Genomic DNA, 23,869 nt, shown 5'->3' on the forward strand with positions numbered 1-23,869 from the left:
ATGAAGAGACAGACCAGCCCTGCCCCTTCCTGCCTGCCCCTTCCATTGCCAGCTGCCCGGTGATGGAGAGCTCAGCTCCTTTGAAGTGGAGATGGATCCAAGAGCTGAGCAGGTGCAAAGCCTCCCCTGGCAGACAAATGCCACTGAGCTCAGCCTGCAGATCCATCATTCACAGCTTCTTCAGGTGGGGGATATTTCCAAGCAGATTATAACCCCTGCCTGAATCCCACCAGTCCCTTTGAATCATCTGCTGCCCTCCCCAAAAGCCATGAGAGGGAAGATCTGTTTACTCTGCCACTGACCCATGACACCCCCCTGCTGCTCAACAATTCTGGTGGTGGAACTTAATGCAGAGCAGAGAAAAAAACCAACCCCAAAACTTTATATTTCAAAGCAGAAGAGAAAAAAAACCTTCCTGGATCTGTCACTGTAGATCTCAGCCCAGCGCCAGCTGCAGAAACCCAAGTTCTTGCCTGATGTTGGTTTTCATGGCCCATTTGCTTGTTTGTTTCAATTTCCCCTCCTCAACAGCTCCAGGAACTGGCAAACTATAGAGACTGTTTTTGTAGGCTTGCTGGGAGCTGTTTCATACAGAGGATGGGAATGGGGCAGGAGAAGGCTGGGAGGAGGATGCAGGGGACCAAAGAAAGGGGAGAAACGGTAGGACAAGGGTGCTGCAGGGAGAGGGGAGGTCAGAGTGTGAGTGCAAGGGAAGATTTGGAGAGAAATTAATGAGATGGAAAGGCTGAGTTGGGATGAGGAAGTGGGTGGGATGGAGAAGGGTCAGTCTCAGCCATCCATCTCCCTTTTTCCCCTGCACATGGGCAGGATCAGGCATTTCTTCTCCCTCAGAGATGGAAACAGCAGAGGCTCCCAGCTCATGTACAGAGCAGGTCCAACAAACAGCCTCACTGGTTCCCAGCACTGCCAGCAGCGGAGTCCAACGTCGGCTCCCAGGAGAGGTGGCTGATGCCAAGGCACAGAAAACAGTCCCATAAACAAGAGTCAGGGGACAAGGTCCTCACACAGCCCACACCACTGGGTCAGGCCAAGGGCTCGGTTTCCCCCACAGCTCCCCTATGGCAGTGACCATAAGAGGATGTCCAGAGACACAGAACAACAAGACAGACACATGGGCTGTTTCTCCAAGTCATCTCTCAGTCTCCAGCTGTTTCCAACTGAGGAACTCTGGAGCCAGATGCACTTAGTAACCCCTCAGCAATTTCTCCTACATGCATAACCCGTATCCTCTTAAACCCAGATAAGCTTTTAGCATCCACCAGCTCTTTTGACAAAGTCACAGGGCAAGACCCAGTGCTGCCTGCTGCCATTGCTCCCTCCAGCTCTGAAGAACTCCCCTGCCCACTGGTGAGGCCAGAACTCATCACATCCTCTGCTCTTCAGACCACACAACCTTTAAGTGCCTTCCCAGGCCATGAGACACTGCCTCCCCCTCCAGACAGGCACTGGGAATCAAGCAAAGACCACAAGAGCCCCACTCATCCTAGAGAAGCTAAAAAACCAACAAAGAACTTCCAAAATCCACATCTTGATGGACTTGGACAAAGAAAATACTACCCAGCCAAGCAGGTGTGAATGCAGCTATGGACCAGGATGCTTTTCACCCCTGCTACCTTGATACTAATCTGCTCCCCCAGCCAGGGCCAGCTCCAGCAGCTCCAGCTCAGGGAAGGGAGGAAAATTAAACCCAAACAGGTCACTGGACAGCACCATTAGACCTTTCTGTGTGGTTTTCTGCCCAGAGAAATCTGACAGGCAATCAGGGGGAGAAGGATTTGCTGCTGATCACCAGGAAGGAGGGTGTGGGTGAAATTTTCCCATCTATGAGATGTAAACAAGGTATGTGGAGCAGATCAGGCCACACGATGCCCTCTTCTCACGAGCTGTTTCATTTGGCATAAACAGCCCCAGGTCAGGGCAATAATCTCTCCCAGATGCTTTTGTCCATGGGGCTGATCTAAGGCTTCAAACTCAAGTGGGGGGATTAAATAATCCCCACCCGCTACCACCTTTCTCTGGCATCTCTTTCCCACCCCAAAACACATCTCCCTGGGGCAGGAGAATGGTTCCTGAAGGAGGTGGCCACACACCACCACAACAAGGCTGTACCCTGATGCAGAGCCAGGCCAGAGGCTGCCCTGAAGAGCTTTTTGGGAGGTAACCACAAGCCCTCAGCCTGTCAGGGAGTTTAACCTGACCTGTCAGTCAAGGTGCCCATTTCCCAGGCTCCATCCCATCACAAATTAACTTGTCCCACAAAGCCCAGTCCAACCTGACAAGTGTTTACACAGGACTAACGAGCGCCTCTGTCCCCAAGGACGCTGCATCCCTCACTCACATGGGCTGGCAAAGAGCTGCAGCCCAGGGCTGCCCTGCTGCAGGGAGCAGACAGGATGCCTGGGGCTACACTTCTTCCCTGAAGGAACCTATACATGGCAGGGGCTGCAGGGGCCTCCCCTGGTGGGACGGCCGGTCAGCAGCGAGGCGCGAGGCTCCTGTCCAGGCCCGCAGGCCATCGTGCCAGCCCAGCTCTCTGCAGGCCTCCCCACTGGATCAGCTCACAACCACAGGCACTTGCCTTCATGGTTTACCCATGCAAAGCATCTCACTGGAAAGAGAAGCACCATTTTCTCAATTAAGTGCCTTAAGTGTATGGGCATTTGAGTAGGGAAACGCCAGCCTCTCCCGTGGGCCTCTCTTTATGCCCGGAGCAACTCTCCCCACTGCCCCAAGGATCCCTGGCTCTGCCCAGTTGCCTCCCTGAGCCCCTCTGGAGAGGCTCAATAGCCCCAGAAAGCGACAGAGCCTGTCAGCCAACAGCACTGGGCTTGGGCCACGCGTTCCTGACACATGGGGACTCCTTCCATGTAGAAACTGGGATGTCCCAGGAAAGGATTCAGATCTACAGCTACTGCCACCCCACAGGAGCCAGTCCCATCCGTCCCCACATCTCAAAGACCTACCAGAGCCCAAGGCTGTCTCTCCTCCCTCAGCTCCTCCTCTTGGCTTCCCAGAGGTGAAGTCCAGACCTGTGCAAAGAGCTGCTCTAACCTTTAAAGATGAGTATTAAAAGCTTAGGAAGAGGAACATTTGGGTTTCTCTGTAGGTCACCCCAGAGTGAAACCTCGCTGCTTGTCACAGCAGAACTTTTCTTCTCCATAAGTGGGGATGATGAAAACATTTTGTTCCACCCAAAAGAAAATCCTTCTCTGCTTTCAAATGCCTGTTTGAAGGCACTTTGTGGTCCCCTGCTTTTTTAATTGAAGGCAGGCAAATCTCAGATGGGGAATGTCGCAGAGCAGTAAAAAGTTACAGTGTTTAATTTCAAGCACATCTTGAACAGCCTGTGCTTTTTCATCCCCAAAATACTCTCTTTTTTTTTTTCTTTTTACACTTCAAACTTTGGTTCGAGTTGTAAATAGTTTCAAAGGAACCAAAATAACTTTTATTTTCTCCACAAACAAATGTTTCATCTTAACTTCAGCCAGGCCAGCTTCAAGGGAGTGGAGCCAGACTCCTCAGTGGTGCCCAGTGGACGAGGCAAGGGCTGAAATACAGGAAGGCTCCTTCAAAATGCAGGATTTTCCCCCTTTAAATGGAATGATTTTTACGGGTTCTTATCCTAAGTGTGGTCAGAGGCTGGCACAGGCTGTGCAGAGCAGTTGTGGGTCTCCATCCATGGAGAAAACCAAAACCTCCCGAGGCCCTCGGGCCAGCAGCAGGAAAAGAGCCTCAGCCCGTGTGTAAGGAGCCAGCAGAGCCGGGCTGAGGGGAGCCCTCCCGGGGCCCGAGGGGAGCCCTCCCGGGGCCCGAGGGCTCCTGCCCAGGGGAGCGCAGGGGCAGCGCCGATCTCCCTCCTCTCTTTGGGGACCAGGGCCAGAACCCGAGGGGACGGGCTGAAGCTGCCAGGGGAGGGTCGGGCTGGAGGTCAGGAGCAGGTTCTGTGCTGAGAGGGGGTCTGGCGCTGGCACGGGCTCCCCAGGGAAGGGGTCCCAGCCCCGGGCTGGGCTGAGGGCGAGAGGCGCCTGGAGGATGCGCTCGGTGCAGCTCTGCCTGGGCTGGGCTGTGCGGAGCCAGGAGTGGGACTCGATGGGCCTTGAAGGTCCTTTCCAGCCCGGGAGATTCTGGGATTCCCGCTGTCCCTCCGGAGAAAGCCCCGGGACACTCAGCGACCAGCCCCGTCCATCTCCTGGTGCAAAGTGCCACCTACAGCCCGTTCCCCGCATCCCCGCGGGCCGGGGGCACCCGCCGCCCTCCCGCGGCCGCCTCCAGAACTGCCTCCCCCTTCCCGACCCCCAGCTGGGTTCTCTGGAGTTCCAGGTATTCCTGCCGCGGGCTGGGGCTGCGAGGGACCTGCGGGGCCGCGGCGGGTCCCCGTCAGCTCTCGGTGCCCAAACACGGGGCAGGAGGCGGCTCACGGGGCAGCCGGTGTCTTTCCAAGTGGGACAGGGCGTCCTTCTCTCCCCTCACACGAGTACTTGGCTCACAGATCAAAGACACCCTACCGTGTACCGGAGACACAGCGTCCCGGGTGAGAGGAGCACGCGGAGCCTGGGGCAGGGGCAAAAAAAGGTGCTTGGAAAAACACCCAGTACCAGGAAGGACCTGATCATAGGATCACAGATCTCCTGGGTTGGAGGAGACCTTCAAGATCACAGCCTGACCCTGCCCGGCCACCTCTAGACCACGTCCCCAAGCACAACACCCACTCGCCTTTGAAACCCCTGCAGGGATGGTGCCTCCACCACCTCCCTGGGCAGCCCGTTCCAGGGCTTGACAACCCTTCAGTACAGACATTCTTCCTGACATCCAACCTAAATCTCCCCTGGTGCCATGTGAAACCATTTCCTCTTGTCCCATCACTTGTTACCTGAGAGAAGAGACCAACCCCAACATCTCTGCAACCCCTTTGCAGGCAGCTGTAGAGAGCGATAAGGTCTCCCCTCAGCCTCCTTTTCTCAAGGCCAAAGAGCCCCAGCTCCCTCAGGGTTATGCTCCAGACCCTTCCATTCCCTCACCTCACTTACCTCCTCCAGACCCACAGGACTCTGCAGGACACGGGCTCAGCAGATCCCCCAGAGCTCTCAGTGCTGGAAAACCAGCTCGGTGCAGCGTTGACTTTACACATCCCAGCATCCCCAAAGCAAACGAGTTCCAACAAAACCATTTGGCCTGGTGAGGAGAGATGGGCTGGCTCATCCTTTCAGCATGTTGCTCAATGAAATACCTTTGTGAGCAGATTGATGGGGTCTGGAAACAGTTGACTTGCTCCAAGTGCCAGGACTGCAGCCAGTAGATGGCATCCATATGCTATGGGATGCATTCGTGAGCTCTCACGTGCTGTCTGGCTTCACCTGCTCTGGAAAACGTGAGAATAATATTTATCATATCAAAATGAAGGTAAATGGAGGTGACCCTGCAGACTTTGACCATTAACTTCAGAGCCATCAGTTGTTACAGACTTCCTGGCATCTTTCTGCCCGCGTGGATGACCCAGGAGCCACCAGGCTGCTGATGCGTGTGGCTAGGAGCAGCCAGCGCTTGGCTATCATTGGTGTTTCCTTTACAGTGACATCCACTGGCCTGAGGAAATCGCAGCACCTCCTGCTGCAGGAGCCACTCGCCCAAGGAGAACAGCGATGCCCATGTGGAGCTACTGCACTTGGGTTTGTAGGGGCTGCTGTGTCTCAAAGCCAGGCACCTCCCCACCCAGCACCTCTGGGCTGGTTCAGCCTGGGAAAGAGAAGGCTGTGGGGGGACCTCATTGCAGCCTCCCAGTCCCTGAAGGGTCACAGAGCTCCAACCCCCTGCCACAGGCAGGGACACCAACCTCCAGGCCTGGAGCTACACAAGGTTGCCCAGGGCCCCATCCAACCTGGCCTTGAACACCCCCAGGGATGGGGCACCCACCCCCTCTCTGGGCAGCCCAGCTCCCTCAGCCTCTCTCCATAGGGGAGCTGCTCCAGCCCTCTGGTCATCTTTGTGTTCTCCTCTGACCCCTCTCCAACAGTCCCACATCTAAAGCTGGAGCCCCCTTCCTCCCTGCACAGCACCAGCGTGGGTGCAGACACGAGGGGGGTTCTGACAGTGGTTATCATCAAACAAAGCCCTGACTCTCCCAGCAGCTGGGCTGGGGCTCTGGCCTGGAGGGAAGGTTGCTCGTGGGACCCCGGGACCCAGCAGGCAGGGGTGTGATGTGAGCCTGAGTCTGGAGCCAGTGGGCATCTCTGCTTCCTCAGCCACTTTTAGATGTGCAAAGGAACCAGCAAAGGTCTCGGGCTCCCATGGAGTTACAGACATCCTGGAAGCCAGGAGCAGGAGCTGCTCCCCCAGCACAAACAGGACCATCGGCTGGGTGTGTCCGTGCAGCCCCCCCACCCCAGACACCAGGACCTGAGGATCAGGTTCAGATCAGCTCTGCACATTGAACCCTGCATCCCACCACCGGCTGAGGCCGCCGGTACTTTCTGAGGGAAGGATGCACCGTATTAAACAGCCCTCCCCCTTCCGCCCCCCTCCCCAGCTCCCACGCCTCCTCTAGGACCAGATCCTGCCAGTGACGAGCATCCCCGGCTCCCTCTGAGAGCAGCGAGGAGACGCCGGTGTGCTCAGCCCCCGGCAGCATCACTCATCCGGAGGAAGGGTGTCGGGAGATATTTGGTACCTCTCAGCCAATTGGAAGGGAGGTGACACTGAAAGGGGGGTGCTTCCAGCTCCTCTCTCCACCCATCCTCCATAACACCCCCTCCCTCTCTGTCACCGCCACCGCCATCCTCCTCACACACAAAAGCACTGCGATCACTTGATTTCAGGGAGCTGAGGCTCAGCCAGCTGCAAGGGGAAGATAATAAAACACCTCGGAGAGGAGAGAGGCAGCAGAGGAAGCAGCAGCCATGGAAGAATACAAATAACTGCCCTCAATTTCCACTCTGCCCCCCCCTTCAGCAAAACCCAAATCACAGAGCCAGGGCTGCTGTGGGAAAGGCCGACCTAGATGCATCCCTACGCTCTGCTGCGAGAGCCACGCACGTCTGCAGCTGGATCCAGGCGCTGGAGCTCCTGAGCTGCCCTTCTGCATCGGGAGGAATGCACAGCTGGGATACAGGCAGGATCCTCTTTGTTCCTCGTTAGCCACAAGCATCGGTGAGTACCAGCATCACCTGGGCTTCCACACTGCGGGGCAATGCTTTGATGTTAAGAAGCATCAGGCTCCAGCCTGAGCTTTGCTTTAATTTCTCTCCCTCCCTCCATGATGCCTTCAGGGTCAGCAGAAAGCAGCTGTCAGCAGTGGGGAGGAGGGAGGGAGGGAGGGAAGGTGGGGTCTGGGAGCAGCAAGGTAGAGGGGAAGCAAAAATGGAGACACACACGCAGCCAGGCGTGGGGTGAGGATGGGGGGACAGGCAGGAGCCACCGGGCTGGTGAGAGCCCTGCAACGCTCCCAGCCAGCTCTCTGCTGGGATTCCTCCCTCTGCCACTGCCTGCCAGACAGATGCTGGATTAGCTCAGGCCTCTGCGCAGCTTCATTCCCCCGGCGCCCATCCGCAGAGGGAGATCTCTCTCCCTCCAGACCTCCACCGGCGACGCCCTCGGTCTCCCTCTCAGCAGGGAGAGCACTGGCTCTCCAGAAGAGCCTCACAGCCGGGGGTCAAACCCTGCTGGATGCCGATTCCCCTCACACCAGGGGACGGAGTGGCCCCATCCTCTTGGGAAATGACCCAGGTCCCCATCCTAAACACCCCGTTGCTGCCAGTGCTGAGGCACTGCTGGCAGGGGGACAGCCCAGCTCAGGAAGAACATTCGACGCTGTCCCACAGCAGATGGGTTCATGCCCACAGTGAGGTGATTTCCTGCTATATAAGGCAAGGCCTGACCCTGGCCCCTTCCAGGCTCGGATGCCACCGAGCTCAGCTGCAGCAGTGGATCTGCTCTCTGACCAGAGCTGGTCCTGCAAGGATGGTCCCGAGCCCTCAGCCAGACTGGAGGGGGGGCAGTCCTGGGAAACAGGCACAAAGCTCTGGGGTTTGGCTGGCTGGATGTGTAGGAACCTTCCAGTGATGTAAAAGACAATATATATATGGTCTTAAGGGCCCCTCTCTCTGCTGGGGTGTGAGTACAAGTGGGAACAAGGCTTTCTGGACCCAGAACTGGGAGCAGCACGCCCACCGTGTCTGTGCTGAGGAGCTGCAGGCTTTGGCATCTGTTTTGGTTTACCTGGGAGCAAGGCAGAGATGAACTCCTCAGGGGGTGGAAGGACATTCACCATCTCTCTGAAGATCTCCTCCTCAGCTTCCTCCATTCCTCGGGTGGGGATGGAGCACAGACCAGGCAGCAGCACTCAGGAATTCCTCTGCAAAACCAAAGCCATTAACTTCTGCCCAGGCCAGCAAAACAGAAACTGGTGCTGCTGCCAAACCAGCCAGAAACCATCCTGGGAGGAGCCACTGCTCTTCCCTTTCAGCCACATTCCATTTCCCTCAGCAGAGATGCTTTTATGTTGAGATCAGAATGGGAAGAGAAATAGCAGGGGAAGAGCAGGTGGGCATCAGCTTCAGGGGGAAGAGCTCAGGTCACAACAGAGCAGAGATACCTGTTGCTTTGATCCAGAGCCAACCTCACCTCCTCTTTCTCATCCAACACATGCCCAGTAGCCACAAAACCCCACGCTGCTCCTCCATGGAGCAAGACATCAGCATACCTGCTCTGAAGGGTTCAGGTGAAACGCTGCCTGGTAGCGATGCTCAATGCCAACCTCCACCTTCCACCTTCCACAGCTTCCAAGCTCCTCTCCCCCGAGGGACCCGCTGTGCAGCCAGCCCTCTGAGCACCATGGGAACCACAGAAGCCACTTTGCGGATGGAGAACGTGGACGTGAAGGAGGAGTGGCAAGATGAGGACTTCCCCAGGTCTGTTCCCTGCAAAAAAAGCCAGGGAGAACTTTATTTCTTCCCGTAAGAAAACAACAGGGCATGGAGCAAGCTGGTCCCTCCCACCAGGCCCAGAGGTGATGGGAATCTTAACTCCAACAAGGCAGTGCTGGCCAGAGAACAGAGCTGCTGTAGCAAGGCTGCTCTGAGAGCTTAAACATTTTTGGGAGGCTTCTGGCAGCCCTCTGCGAGCATGCCAAGGAGAGGGTAAGGAGCAGAGGACAGGGACATTAGCATGGATGGATGGATGGATACAGGGAGGGAGGGGCTCTTTCCCAGCCTGTGAATCAAGCAGCATCTCCCCAGACAGAGCAATGCCCCTTTCCCAGTTTCCCATGGGAAGCAGCATCATTGGGATGCAGGAACCGCTGGCACAGACATGCAGAATCTGAGGGGCTGCAAACCTCATACAAAATGAGGTCTGAGGGACAGCAGGTGCTAAAGCAGCAGCTCTCACCCTCACAGGCACTTTATTAGCTGCACAGAGTGCCAAAAACTGTCCCACCTTGGAAGGTCCATGCTTGCTGACCCCCTGCAGCCACCCAAAGGTGCACCCACCTGCACCCCAAAGCCCGTGGCAGCAGCTCGCTGGGGCACACAGAGCGTGGCCAACACCAAACCGTGCTGCAGCTGGGGTTGGGCTGCTGAGGGGCTTTTCAGGGCTGTCTCACCCTGTCCAGCTGCAGCTGAACCCCCCCGGGCAGCCCACAGAGCCCCTGTATCCGCAGACAGGGGCGCAGTGTCCCCTGGGGGTGGGCTCGCAGGGCCCCTGCTGTGCTAGAAAGGGTCTCCTGTTCCCCTGGGCACCAGCGGATGAGCTGTGCTCTGTTCAGCCTGGTCCAGCTGCATCCCCAGTCTGAGCACCTCTGTCTGCCAGCCCAGCACCCAGCTCACAGGACGTGCCTTGTCCTTCCGCTGGCCCCAGAGGTGGCTCAGCCAAGCTCTTGATATTCTGGCATGGATTTTTCCCCCCTTTTTCTTTCCTCTGAAAGCTGTGCTGGGCAGGGTTTTGGGCTGATGCCCAACCAGCCTAAGCTCCCCCCTCCTCCTTCCCCAGAGCACAGTGCTGGCAAGATTTAACTGAGCAGAAAGGAAAGAGAGGTATAGAAAGGATAAAACATGGACCAAAGATCCCTAAAAATCTGGGGACAAAGGGCCAGCACCTGGACATCTACGTACAACCCCCCAGCACGATGCTGGAGCAGGAGCTGCCAGGCTGTTTCACACTTGCCATGCAAGCAGCAAACCTGCCACAGCCAAACCTTCCTGGGACATGAGGGCAGAGCCCTCAGCACCACCCAACACGAGCATCATCAGTCCAGCCCAGCAAACAAAGCCCAGGGAGATGCAAAGGGATGTGACCATGGCTGGGTGGTTAACCAGTGGCAGAGCCTGGGCCAAACACGCTCCCCAGCCTGCTGCAGAGGGATTGAATCAGGAATGATGTGAGTGAAACGGAGCCCTGGCAGCCCCTGGGTAACTGAGCGAGTGGCAGCTGCCTTTAACCACCGTTATAAATAAATAAATAATAGATTTTGAGGGACTTCCCCTGGAAATGTTAAAATACCAGGGCAGAGGCTGCTGCATGTGGGACAGCAGCTCTCCAGCAGCTGATTTGCTGCAGAGCTATTTTTGCTCAGCTGTGATTAAACCCATCTTGCAGCGAAAGAAAGAGATAAAAAGCCACACACCCCCCAGACAGGGATCTGGGCTGGGGAAACTGGATTGGGCTGCTCCTTAGGGACGCAGGGCGACCTTCCCACCCCTCCCCGGGAAGCTGTTCTGCAGGACAAGCTCCTGCTTTATGGGCTGCGAAGGTTGCACGGCCAAGGAGCTGGAGCAAGCGGGGAGGACAGGGTGTCCCCCTCGCGCCGCCCCCGGGAGGTTCAGCCTCCTGCCGCCCGTGCGCGCTGTGTGCGCGCTGCCGGTGCCGGTGCGGTGCCGCGGCCGGGCGCAGGATGCTCACTGCAGCCCGGGGATGCTCGGGGAGGCTGGGGCCGGCCGGGGCCCGGGAGAAGGTGCCCGGAGAGGGGAAGCCAGGCAGCAGGAGCCAAAATGGTGGCACCCGCCCCTTAGGAAAGCTGCTTCCTTCACAAGCCTGGCACCCGGCGCCAGCTGCCTCTGGGAGGGAGGATTTACGCGGGGGGACTGGGAGGTAGCGGTTCGCCCCCCTCGGGAAGGTAAGGAAGCCCTTTTCTTCACCTCTGACTCTTGATTTGCTCTCGAACGAGTCCTGACATCAGGGAGCAGGGTGCCTGCCTGCAGCACGTACTCCGGCACAGCTGGGCATTCCCCCCCCACCTCCTCCTCCTCCTCCTCCTCCTCATGCCGTGTCACCAAGTCGTGCCAGGCGCCAGCCCAGACAGACAAACAACCGGCCAGGCCCCCTGCGAGACAAAAGGGAGAGGGGAGGCTGGAGGGGGTGGGGGTGGGAGAGGGACCTCTCTGGCTGCTCAGGGATGCTGTGGCAGCCCACGGGGTCTGGGTGCTGCACAGACCAGCAGAGGCCTTTGATCAGGGCTCCATCCAGCTCTCATAAATATACAACAACCAGCTAGGAGAGGATTATCCCTTAATCTAAATATTTATAGGGTTTAATTTGGCTGGTGGCTCTGGTGTCATGGCAGCATGAAGAGGAGCCTTTGTAGGGCAGAGCTGGGCTGTATCCTCCTGCAGAGGTATCGGTCCCCACTATCTCCCTCCCTGTTGTTACTGGACTATATGGACAGCAGCTGGACACCATCCCCATTCCCAAAACTGGTGGGTTCCCCCCATTCCACCCCAGAGCTGCCACAGCACCCAGGGGTGATGAGCTCTTGCCCCTTTTGAGGGGAAGCTTTGAGCAAGGTGAAATGAGGATGGCTCAGAGGGTACACAGACCTTCAGCATCATAAAGCTCTCGTGGGTTGGTGGCTGTGGTTGTGCTGCACAAGAAGTTCCAAACCCAGCTAGTTAATGCCAAGGGCCAGGCACAAATCCCAGCTCAGCTTAAGGGGAAAGTGCCCAGCAAGCATCCAGCTCAGGATGGGTTGTGTGCTGCTCAGGATGGGCTGTGTGCTGCTCAGCCACCAGCTAGGGCTCCTCACCGTGGTACCAGGGATCCCAACAGCTCAGGACCAACTCCAGCAGCTTCCAACAGCCACACAATGAGCCTTGGGACAGGGAAGTCAACTTTTAAACCAATGGACACCCCTTTCCCCCCAGCTAGAGGCACGGTGGTTTATACCAGGAGGGTGCAGGAGAAGCTGCAAATCCTGACCTTGTCCATGGATCCCCAAGGAGGGAGCTGTGGGTTGGCCTTCGGCTCCAAAATACAGGTTTGAGTGCTGGTGCCTGGCTCTTAGGTCAGAGCAAACCTGCTTCCAAAGCTGAGCAGGGTTTGGGTACCCCTGTCAGCTTCTGTCAAACAGGGGCTCCTATGAGGATGGGGGATAATTCTGGGATCACCCCTTCGGGCTGATCCTGGCCTTGAACACCAGCTGCCTCAGAGCAAAGGCAGCAGCTTCCTGGGAGAGGTGGTTGTGGCAGGGGCTTTGGATAAGATTTGCTCCACTGCAGCCAGGGCCTGTGGCAGGAGGCGACTGCAGAAGGTGCTTCCTGGTACCCTTGACAAGGAGCCCTAGAGCTTGGCACCACCTCTCAAACTCCTGACAGGCAAAAGTGAGGATCAGAGAGAGTGAGGGTGTTACCAGGCTCTTCTGGGGACAGGATTTGTTCCCTTGTCCCTGGATGGATTTTCCAGCCTCTTGGCTGAATGACAACATGAGGGATGTACCTGGGGGGGTAAATGCAGGGAGATTTTGGAGGTTACTGGGGACTGCAGAGTGCTCCAGTGAGAAGGCACAGCTGCTGGGGGCATCCCTCAGGCTGAGCCCACAGGAAAAGGGCAGAGCACACATGGGGCTGTCTATTTTCCCCCAATGTCCCCAGTTCTCTCCACTCTCTGCCATGGAGTGACTGTCTCCTAAACATCACCTGTTATCTCCTGTCTCTTTACCTCCACACCTCGGCTTGCCTGCAGACCTCTCCCAGAAGAGACGGGGATGGAGTCACTGGGCAGCCCCACAGAAGATGAGAACACATCCTGTAAGTACCAGTCTGTCTTCTCAGGAGCTGGAAGGAAAACAAGCCTGTGGGAACAGCAGCTTGCAGTTAGGGTGAAAGCCAGGTCCCTTGGTGCACCCACAAAGATTCCCAGGTGGGAGAGGAGACCAGCAGACATTTGAATTGGCTCATCTTTCACCAGGAGCTGGGGGAGGAAATAGGTCTCAGGAGTGTGGGGACTCATCCAGCCATACCTGCTGGATAAAGCCTCCCAGCTATGATCCACCAGCCTTAGCTCCCAAGGCCACAGCCTGAAATACATCATGGAAGCACCATGTCTTGTACTAAGGAGATGCAGAACAAGAGCAACCTGATGGTTCTTTCCCTTTTCACTCCAGCTCCCCCACATACTTTAAACTTCAACGGGGCGCATCGGAAGAGGAAGACGCTTGTTGCACCTGAAATCAACATTTCCCTGGACCAGAGTGAAGGCTCCATTCTCTCTGATGACTTCCTGGACACACCAGATGACCTGGACATTAATGTGGATGATATTGAGACTCCTGATGAGACAGATTCCCTCGAGTTCCTGGGGAATGGGAACGAACTGGAATGGGAAGGTAAAAGGCCGGTTTGGGGGGGGATGTCTGCAGGGGACAGATGGGTTTTCAATCTACTTCTATCCACTTTTGACACCACTCACCATCAGCAGCTGAGGACCAGCTTCCTCAGCAGTGAAGCACAGTACCCACAACCAAGTCCCATCTTCCACACAGCATCTGCCCTGCCAGGACCCCAGCCAGAGCCCAGGACTCAGTGCTGTTACCTCAGCACTTCCACCTGGGAGTAACATCAGCAGAAGCAGTTCAGGGACTTGCAGACACCAGTCTTGCCATAATTCAGGGTAAGGCAAAATCCTGTGACATACACTTGCCCTTCCCACTGCAGCTGGACCACCAGCCCAGGCTGGAAGGTGCTGCCAGCCAGGTCCTGCCAGTAGAGCTGTCACACAGATGTTCAGACATCTTGAGTAACGTGGTCGTGTCTAACCTGGCCGATTCAGGCTGAGGAGGGCTCATGCAAACAGCTCTGCTGCCAGCTCAGAAGACGACTCATCCAGCACAGGCTGTACCTCAGCCAGGACAGGTGGATCTGAAAAGACCCAGCAAAAAGTCCAGTGCCTGACCTGTGACTGCAGGTTCTACAGGCAGCACGAGATGCTCAGTTTGTTTCTATTCCAATTTAGCAACAGAGTGAGATTAAGACCCATAAACTTACACAGCTCAAATCTGAGAGATGAAGTGGGTCCTCCTCAGCCTGTGGTTGCTGCTGTCTCCTGCTGAACACAAAGCTCTTCCAGAGCCTCCTCATACGTCATATTAAATGTTTGTCCCTTCTCCAGATGACACTCCTGTAGCCACAGCCAAGAACATGCCTGGGGACAGCGCAGACCTGTTTGGGGATGGCGGGGCAGAAGACGGGAGCGCAGCGAACGGGCGGCTCTGGAGGACGGTCATCATCGGGGAGCAGGAGCACCGCATCGACCTCCAGATGATCAAGCCCTACATGAGAGTGGTGACACATGGAGGTGAAGGGGGGAGAGGGCAGCCTAGTCCTGGCTTGGTGGGTGGCCTTCAGCCCATCCTTGCCAAGCTGGAGCAGGTGCTGTGACTGTACTGACTGTCTTTGGGGCAGAATTGCTGTGTGTTTCCTAGCATGATGTGGCAGAGAAGCACAGAGGCACCAGCTCACACTAAAAACCACACAGCCCCTGGAGCAGCAAACAAAAGTAGGGGTAACACTGGCCCTGAGACTGAACATGCCCCAACCCCCAGCCCTGGGTGTGGGCAGTGCTGCCAGGGACTGCAGGCGCTCTGTAGCTCGGAGCCTATGCTGCCTCTGGAGACAGAGCCAAACTCTCACCTCCACAGTCAGTGGCCGTTTCTGACACCAGAACAAAGCCAAGCAGCAACCCAGGGCAGAGCTCTCAGCTCCACACTCCAACACACACACATTCCTGCCCTGAACCCCACGTGACGTGAGAGCCAGAACCAGGCTCAGAGGGAAAGGTGTGTAAGAGAAACACTCACCCAGAGCTGAGCAGAGGCACAAAGAGCAGCTCAGGCCCCAGCCTGGCAGCACATCTTCACTGCTGCTCTTCCTTCAGCTCTTGCCTCTCCCCCTGGAAAGAATCACTGATGCTATCTGTATCTCTTCCCCAGGATACTATGGAGAAGGTCTCAATGCCATCATTGTCTTCGCTGCCTGCTACCTCCCAGACAGTAACCTGGCTGATTACCACTACATCATGGAGAACCTCTTCTTGTGAGTGGTTGGTCAAAGCCTACGAGGGAGAGGAGGGCAGGGAAGGGCTCTGGGGAAAGACTTTCCATGTGTTCATTGCAACAGGAACCTCAGCTGGAGACAGTTTGAATCCAGGCCAAGTGTGCCCAGCCTGCAGCTGCAGACTGGAACCAGCATCCCTGGGGGAGATGCTGCCCACAGCCTTTGCATCCTAGTGCAGTCATTCAAAGCATTCAAGCACTCAGTGTTAATTATGCCAGTGATGGACTCACAACCAGGCCAGAGCATACGTATGCAATGCTGGGCAGCTGGCAGGCACCACTGCTAGGCAGAAGAGTGGTGCAGGGATGTGCAGGAGCACATGCACTGTGCTAGCAATGCCTGAGAAACAGCCCAGGCTTCCTGCAGAGCTGCCAGGAGAACCTGAGACCTGTCCCAAGAAACAGTCTGGAAGCCTTCTGAGAGGGCACACAGGCACCTGAAAAAGCCTCAAAGGACCTTTCTTGAGCCTCACCCCCCATTGCTTTTGCTCACCACCCAACAGGTACGTGATCAGCAGTCTGGAGCTGCTGGTGGCTGAGGACTACATGATCGTGTACCTGAACGGCGCGACGCCCCGGAGGAGGATGCCAGGCCTTGGCTGGCTGAAGAAATGCTATCAGATGATAGACAGGAGGTGAGAAGCCTGGTGGGATCGCCTTGTTCTTCCCTGCAGCCTTCCCCAGCCACCCCTCCTTCCTCACTCCCAGACTCTGTGATCCCTCCCAGCTGCCCTGACTTACCCCAGGCTCTCCTCACCTCCTTTCCTCCATCCTTCCCTCCCGAGCACCTTCACAGAGACCAGGCAGAGCCCAAGCCTGCCAGGTCTGAGCTTAAATAGGATTCTGAAGGCTGTGGGCAGGGCTCTTGTCTGGAGACACCCAGCTGAGGCTGGTGAGCTGATGTGGTGCTCTGATGTGTCACAGGTGAGTTTAAGGTGCTTTGGATCTGACTCTGTCCTGTGGCTTCCCCACAGGCTGCGGAAGAACCTCAAAGCCTTGATAATCGTGCATCCTTCGTGGTTCATCCGGACAGTGCTGGCGATATCCAGACCCTTCATCAGGTAACTGGGGCACCTTCCCAAACTCAGCTGGTTTTGGAGTGGAAATTTCATGTCATGAGTCAGGCCTTGAGCTCATCTTTAACTAGCAGCAACCAAGGTTGACACTTGTCCTACAGCTCTCTGAAACTCCCAGGGACAACTCTAGAAGCGATTTTAAGAGATGCTGTGGTGGTCTGGATCCAGACCAGTTTGTCCCAGTGGGCAAAACATAAAGACTTACTGGGAGGTGTGGGAATGGAGGTCTTTTTTCTCTCCTATGGATATTGAGAGGTCAAAGAAAAGTGAGGAACAGTAATGTGGCACCTCACTACAATTTTTAGTCATCAGCATATGAGCTCTGGGAGGAGATGGGTACAGTCAGACTACAGAGGATACAGGGATGCAGAATTCCCTGTTTCCATCAGGAAAATTCTGACTTCCTCTGGAGATCACCAAAACAAGCCCTCTAGCACATGCTCTTTCTCTCTCTCCACCAGTGTGAAGTTTATCAACAAGATCCAGTATGTTCATAGCCTGGAGGAACTGGAGCAGCTTATCCCAATGGAGCACGTCCAGATTCCAGACTGCATCTTACAGTGAGTATCAGAGGGACCCTGAGGAGGCCTGGGATGAACAGTCCTTCAAAGCAGGCTATTGTTGTTGAGCCACAACCCATGGACTGGAAACACAGAGCTTTGGGCAAACCTCACCTCACCCCTACCCCTGTGTCGAGCGAGAGACTGGACACTGTGCCAGTGGGATCCTGGGGGCATCAGCGGGAGTGTGGGCAGCAGGTGACAGGAGGGGATCCTCCCCCTCTGCTCTGCCCTGCTCAGGCCCCACCTGGAGTGTTGTGTCCAGGTCTGGGCTCCCTGGGATAAAAGGGACAGGGATCTCCTGGAGAGAGTCCAGAGGAGGGACAGGGATGATGAAGGGCTGGGAGCATCTCCCCTGTGAGGAAAGGCTGAGGAAGCTGGGGCTGTTCAGCCTGCAGAGAAGACTAAGGGGGGACCTGATCAATGGGTATCAGTATCTTAAGCATGGGATGCAGGGGGAAATGGGCAGCCCCTTTGCAGTGTCTGTGGGGACAGGACAAGGGGTGATGGGCTCAAGTTGGAGCACAGGGAGTTCCCCCCAATCTGGGGAAGAACTTCTTCCCAGTGAGGGTGAGGGAGCCCTGGGACAGGCTGCCCAGGGGGTGTGGAGTCTCCTTCTCTGGAGAGATTCCAGCCCCATCTGGACACCGACCTGTGTGCCCTGTCCCAGGGACCCTGCTTGGGCAGGGGGTGGGACCCCATGGGCTCTGGGGGTCCCTTCCAGCCCCTATGGTTCTGTGAGTCTGTAGTTCCTGTCACCTCCAGAGCATTTTTGCTAAAAGCAAACAGTCCTGACTGGGAAACATTTAACGAGTGTCTCCTGTTTGTTGCAGATATGAAGAGGAAAGGATCAAGGCCAGAAAAGAAAGGTAAAATTATTTTGAAAGGGGGATGGATGGAGGGTGGGTTGGCTTCTTTGGGATGTCGTTGCCCTGTTGCTTTCTCTCATGGTTATTTGTGTTACACCCAGTGCACTCTGTGCTCATCCTACACTGACAGCCCAGGCACCATAGGCTTATATTCTGACTTTCTCAAACTATACAAAAGCTGCAGGAGGGAGGAGAAGCTTAATTAGAAGGTTATTTACCTGTAGAGCTGTTCCTCTTTCCCCCATGAGCTCACACATCCTGGTCACGTGCTGTATGTGCGAGCAAAGATGATGGGGAATCATTTCTGATCAGACCTGTAGCCTCTGAGGCCTAATTGTCTGTCCAGAGGAGCCTTGGGTGTGCTTCTCTGTCACTGTCCTCGCCCCTAGGTGAGAGATTTCAAATGCAATTTGTGTTTACAGGGCAGAAGAGAAACAAGACATGGCTGAGAAGGAAAGGTAACAGCTCTTTCTTACTTGTCCCTCACTTACAAAAGAGCTTAAACAGGTTTTGGTGAGGAGAACGGCCCTTGTTGGCACCCCCAGGGAGCCAGGCTCTGCACTCTCAGATGTTTGGACCCAACAGGACATTTCTCAAGTGCCTGGGAGCCGATGAAGCCTCTCCTCTCCCTCACAGCTCCCCGTGCCATCCCTCTTGTAACGTGACTGACCTTCACCCATGGCAATGGATCCCTGACGCTGCAGAGCGAGTGAACCCACGGCCATGGACCAGAGCCAGAGGCACCAGGGGAACGTTCTCCTGGCACTCAGTTGTAGCATCTGCACGCTGGTGCAATGCAGGGGGACAAACAGTGCAGCCAGGTGTGTGTAAAGGCAAGATATGAGGCTGTAACATTAGATGGGAAGGAAAATTCTAGGGAGGTTTGGAAGACAGTGTCAACATCCAATGCCAGGATAATCTGGCCTGGGTTTGGCCCTGCTTCAGAGTGATACAGCCTTTCTCTCTGGGTTTGGTTTTTTTCATTCTATCTAACTAGCTCCTGAGGGGGAACAGTGCATCTCTCTGCTATTCTCTTCCCAGAGCAAAAGGAGCTTTGATCCCAATTCCCAAGGTCCATTGGACGAGTCTGAATTGTTCCAAGAGACAAATGGGACCCTCAGGGCCAAAAGGATGATTAGTTTGTGGTGGAGATTCACTTACTGTTTTGCTGGTTCTCTTCCAAGCAGGCCTGTGCCCCCAGCAGAGGATCAAGAAACCAGGTTTGCTTTGTCCCTCCCTCTTTTGTGTGTCTCTGTGATGGATTTCCTTGTGTTTGTACCCCACAAGCAGGAAAGGCAAGACCGGGTGAGACCCAGCACCTCTTTACCCAGTGTCACCCACTGAGCTCAAGTGTGTCCAGTTCTGGGCTCCTCACCATCAGAAGGACAGGGAGGTCCTGGAGCGAGTGCAGAGAAGGGCAACCAGGCTGGGGAAGGGGCTGGAGGGCAAATCCTCTGAGGAGCAGCTGAGGGAGCTGGGAGTGCTGAGCCTGGAGAAGAGGAGGCTGAGGGGAGCCCTTCTCCCCACCTCCCCTGCCCTGCCAGGAGGGTGCAGAGAGGTGGGCGATGGTCTCTGCAGCCAGGGGACAGGAGATGGGACAAGGGGCAATGGGCTCAAGCTGCCCCAGGGCAGGGTCAGCTCAGCTGGGAGGGAAAAGTTCTTCCCTGGCAGAGCTGTGGGGCTGTGGCACAGGCTGCCCAGGGAGGGGGCTGAGTCCCCAGCCCTGGGGGTGTTGAACAGAGGGGAGATGAGGTGCTCAGGGATCTGGTTCAGCACAGGATGGGAATGGTTGGACTTGATGATCTTAAAGGTCTCTTCCAACCTGGTGATTCTGTGATTCTGTGATCAGCCAGTTGGCAGCAGGGGGTACAGAGCTGCTGACACTCTCACCCCATCAGAGCTGCAGCCGCTGCGGAGGCGCCTGGGAAACGCTGCCCCTCTGTAAACCACCCGGCTCTTGCCACGTGGTAAAGGTGAGCACGTGGGTATCTGCTGCCAAGCTGCCAGCCTTTACCCTGCCACGACTTATTCCTGGCCCTGGTCACTCAGGAAATGTCCTCAGAGAAGAAGAAACCCCATTAACACTGCGAATGACATCATTATCTTTGTCCCTGATGCGCTTTTGTAGAGGATTACACCCAAACATACTCATATTTTTGGACACAGTGGGAATAAAAAAGTTTATACTACAGTTTACTTGCTAAAAATAACCCTGTCTTTCTGTCCCTTCCCAGTATGTCATGAATGGAAGCAGAGTGGAATGAATGGAGCAGAACGACGCAGCCTGGCAGTCACCCACGTAAATGACCTTTTGGTAGAAGACCTTGCCACCATCTTATTCCAAGTTCTGTAAGATCAAGGAGCCTGCCTTCCCCTTGTCTCCAAGATGCAAAGTCCTTTCAACAGTTTGGAAACATTTTAGTTTAAAAAAACCCAAGAAAACAAACAGAAAAACCTACCAGAGGACAAACCAAGCCAAGAATAGCACTTTTCAGGACGGGTTCCAGTGTGCTTCAATAATGGTCTGTGGAGAGCTATTAAAGTAGGGCAATGCCATCTTCCCTCTTAGTAAGTTAAGAGCTTTGTAGTCCATTAGTCACCAGCCCAGAAAGAGATCTATTTTTTGTTTAAATTATAAACCCTTCCCTTAACTTGCTGCTGGCCAGCACGGCGACGTTTTGCTTTAAACCCAGCTTCCTCCATAGAGATACCACAACAGCCATTGCCCCAGGGAATACAAACACAGGCAGTGAAAAGAGTGAAAAGAGAGCATTTTCTTCCCTTCTGTAGCCCATGTATGTTTTTTCTCTGCAAATACCAAGTGCCCACCGGCCTAGGCAATTCCTCCAGCCTTGAGCACCTCAGTTATGTCATTGCCAGTTCCTCTTATTAACTCACACTGAACCATTCCCACGAGTAAATGCCACGAGGTTGGGCTTTTTGTCCCTGATTTGTTCTGTCTTAGTTCATAAGGCACCCTGATAACTCCAAAAGAGAGTCCCATGTGGGACAGCAGCCTCCACAGAACCTTTTAGTGAGCATCTTCTAGCAACGCACACACAGGCACCTAAAAGGTCTGAATTTAGGAAGGAGCCTTACAGACAGGAAAGTTTTTCACTCCTTGTCTTTGTATTGATTTCAAGACACTGGACAATCACTCACTATTAATACCTCCTGTTGTGGAGACAAGCTGCTCTGTGTTTGATGTTTCCTACTTGCTGTCCTGGAGCTATGAGGGGCTCGAATCGTTCCTGGAGGTGAAGGATGCTGTGGATGTGGAGACAGGACACTGTGTCTGGGTTCAGCTCCTCAGCAAAGGGATGTAGATGGGATATTGAGACTCTGAAATTTGTGTTTTGGGTTCATGAGGATTCTGGGAGCAAAGGAGGGAAGAAAACTTCAGAAACAACTGTCCAGCCAAAAGCATTCGGAGACTCCTGACTCCACCAGAGGCAGCTCACATAAATGCCTCAAATAGATCAGCTAAAATCTCCTGCAGACAACTGCAGCTGAAGACTTATGAAGGCATATTTCACCACTTAAGGAATATTTCAGACCTGGCAACCCTAGCCCACGGCTATTTGAACTCACCACTGCTCCACTCAGCTCTGAAATCCCCTGGAGAACACAAGATCTCCCTCAAGATAGAGATGTCTGTCTTTCTTTTTCTTTCCTTTCAGTGAATAAAACTACAGCTGATGAGACCTTGATTTTCCTGAACGCTCCAAAGGGGCACCAAATCTGCTTTCTAACATTACTTCTCATGTGATTTATGTTCTTCTCACACACTTCTGTCACAGAAGTATTTACCAAACAGACCTTTGTGTGAAAAGCAGAGCCCTGCAGCCACAGAAGCAGCAACCTCCACGGCTGTCTCAGCATCTCCTCAAGAGCCAGTCACTGACAAGGTGAAATCTGGGGAAAAAGAGCGCTTTGGGGTTTTTGGAGTTTAGGTTTTATGCAGTAACACCTCCCTGTGAAAGGCATTCTGTCCTTAAGCTAAAGGAAGGAAGGTTTAAATTGCATATTAGGGGGAAGTTCTTTGCAGAGAGAGTGGTGAGGGGCTGGAAGGGGCTGCCCAGAGAGGGGGTGGGTGCCCCATCCCTGGGGGTGCTCAAGGCCAGGTTGGCTGGGGCCCTGGGCAACCTTGTGTAGCTGCAGGGGGTTGGAGCTCTGTGACCTTGGGGTCCCTCCCAACCCAGCCCAGTCTGGGATTCTGTGATTCTAAGCTTTCTGAACAGTCAGCAGAGACCCTGTTTTGAGACAGGAGTTTTCAAACCTTGTGTTAAAACCTGATCTGCAAAGCTGGGCATCCTTTTCCACACACTTTTAGTCTGTCAGAGGGACTAAAGGAACCCACTGAAGTTAAGAAAGGACTCTTCAGATCAAAGCAATTTCAGCTCAGACTATAAACAACCACAACTCTCCCCGTACCTGAATTCACCATCATGAGCATGTGAATTCACCATCTCCCACTGACACTACTTAAACCTTGATTTTCCTTTTTCCTTTTGGGAGGAGTTTTTGGGCATTTAGATTAAAAATCAAAATCATCTGCTATGCTTCCCACAACAGAATGCAGTGTGGTTGGACACCGAAAGGGGAGTTCACAATTATAGAATGCAAATCAAGAGAATGTTCCCTAATGTCTAAACATCCATCTCTAGAAACCTCTTGTGCGTCTGTAGTGACTCAACAGCGCAGTGGAAATGTTCACAACAAAGATGCTGCTGTTATGGAACATGGGGAAGATAAGAAACCTCGATAACATTGTCTTGGGACCTGAAGGAATGGTCTGCTTCTCAGTCCTCAGCAGTAACCACGCCAGAAGAATCTGTTTCTCAGTTGTTCTGTTGGGTATTTTAACTCTCCAAAGAGAGTTAATGTCTCCATTTTCAGCAACACCACAACATGAGCAGGCTTAAAGATGAAACTTCATGTATTTGTTAAGTAACTCCTTCAGGGTGAGGTGGAGAGCTCAGCCATGGGAAGGACAGATGACCAGATCCCCTGCAAACCACCAAGGAAGTGGTTGGAAGACACAAGTTGATTTGTAACTTGTTTTTTTTTTCCAAAAAGTGCACTTTCTGGTAGAGCACTCGAAGTGATATGCACTATATTTTAATTTTTAACGGGTTTTATGAGTGTTTTATGTTCCTGGATGGATGGGTGGGTGGGTGGGTGGATGGATGTCTATATGTCTTTTCAACATAGAGAAGAACCTGCAACCTGTAACAGATAAACTATAGCTAAATGTAAAAAGAGCATTTTTATAGCAACAAGGGTGAAAAAGTATCATTAACGTACTTTGAGTTACCTTAGATGCTGCTTGAAACCAAAGTAGCTTCAAGTTCTTTGACAGAGCCACGAGCCCATCAAGTTGGCAGAGTCTCTTTACCAGCGACTAACCCAAGGTGGGTGTTGATAGACCTGCACAGGCTTCAGACAAGATCAGATCCACGTGCTGTGGTGAACACCCCCCAAACACGCTGTGTTCGTCGTTAGAAGATCCTCACAAATTCGGATCCAGTTTGCAGTGGAGGAGAGAGATTCCCAGAGGCTCTCAAGGGGAGCTGGTGACGCTTTCGGAGGCTGTGGATCAAGATACAACTGCATCAGTGGGGAGATACCAACCCGTGGCTTCCCTCACACAAAAGCCAAGCAGTGACAACAGAGCACACAGAATTTGGAGGTGGATGAAGCCTTTTTAGAAGTATCTTCACCAGCTCTGGAGAGAGAGCTGCTCTCAAAGCCCATCTATCTGTGAAGGGGTTTACCCGCCGAGCTCTATGTTCCCACTGGAGATGCTACACTAGGAGAAGAAAAAAACCCTCCCCAGCCAGAATTGTTGCTTAGGAAAAGTGCATTTACATCAGGACTTCTGCCAGCATACCTGTTTTAAAAATAAAAATGAAATAAACTACATCCTTTTAGCAATACTGCTATACTGGTCAATGTTCCAGATGTCCACCAGGCTTTTGTTTCTGCCTCAGAAAAACAGCTCTGAAGGATAAATATTTTGACTCCTGA

General features: G+C 54.1%; 1 protein-coding gene across 1 annotated transcript; it reads left to right on the forward strand.

Moving 5' to 3' along the window:
• Positions 1-8,847: 8,847 nt before the first annotated feature.
• Positions 8,848-18,615, forward strand: ATCAY (ATCAY kinesin light chain interacting caytaxin; the record flags this gene model as incomplete). The annotated part of the gene is given in 12 exon segments (XM_084276403.1): positions 8,848-8,924; positions 12,967-13,031; positions 13,388-13,609; positions 14,392-14,577; positions 15,212-15,314; positions 15,838-15,969; positions 16,309-16,395; positions 16,872-16,970; positions 17,804-17,839; positions 18,262-18,297; positions 18,476-18,587; positions 18,589-18,615. Coding segments are annotated over 12 exon segments (1,182 nt in total).
• Positions 18,616-23,869: the final 5,254 nt, after the last annotated feature.

Source organism: Gallinula chloropus, assembly GCF_964237585.1.
Source record: "Gallinula chloropus genome assembly, chromosome: 28".
Classification (NCBI taxonomy): domain Eukaryota; kingdom Metazoa; phylum Chordata; class Aves; order Gruiformes; family Rallidae; genus Gallinula; species Gallinula chloropus.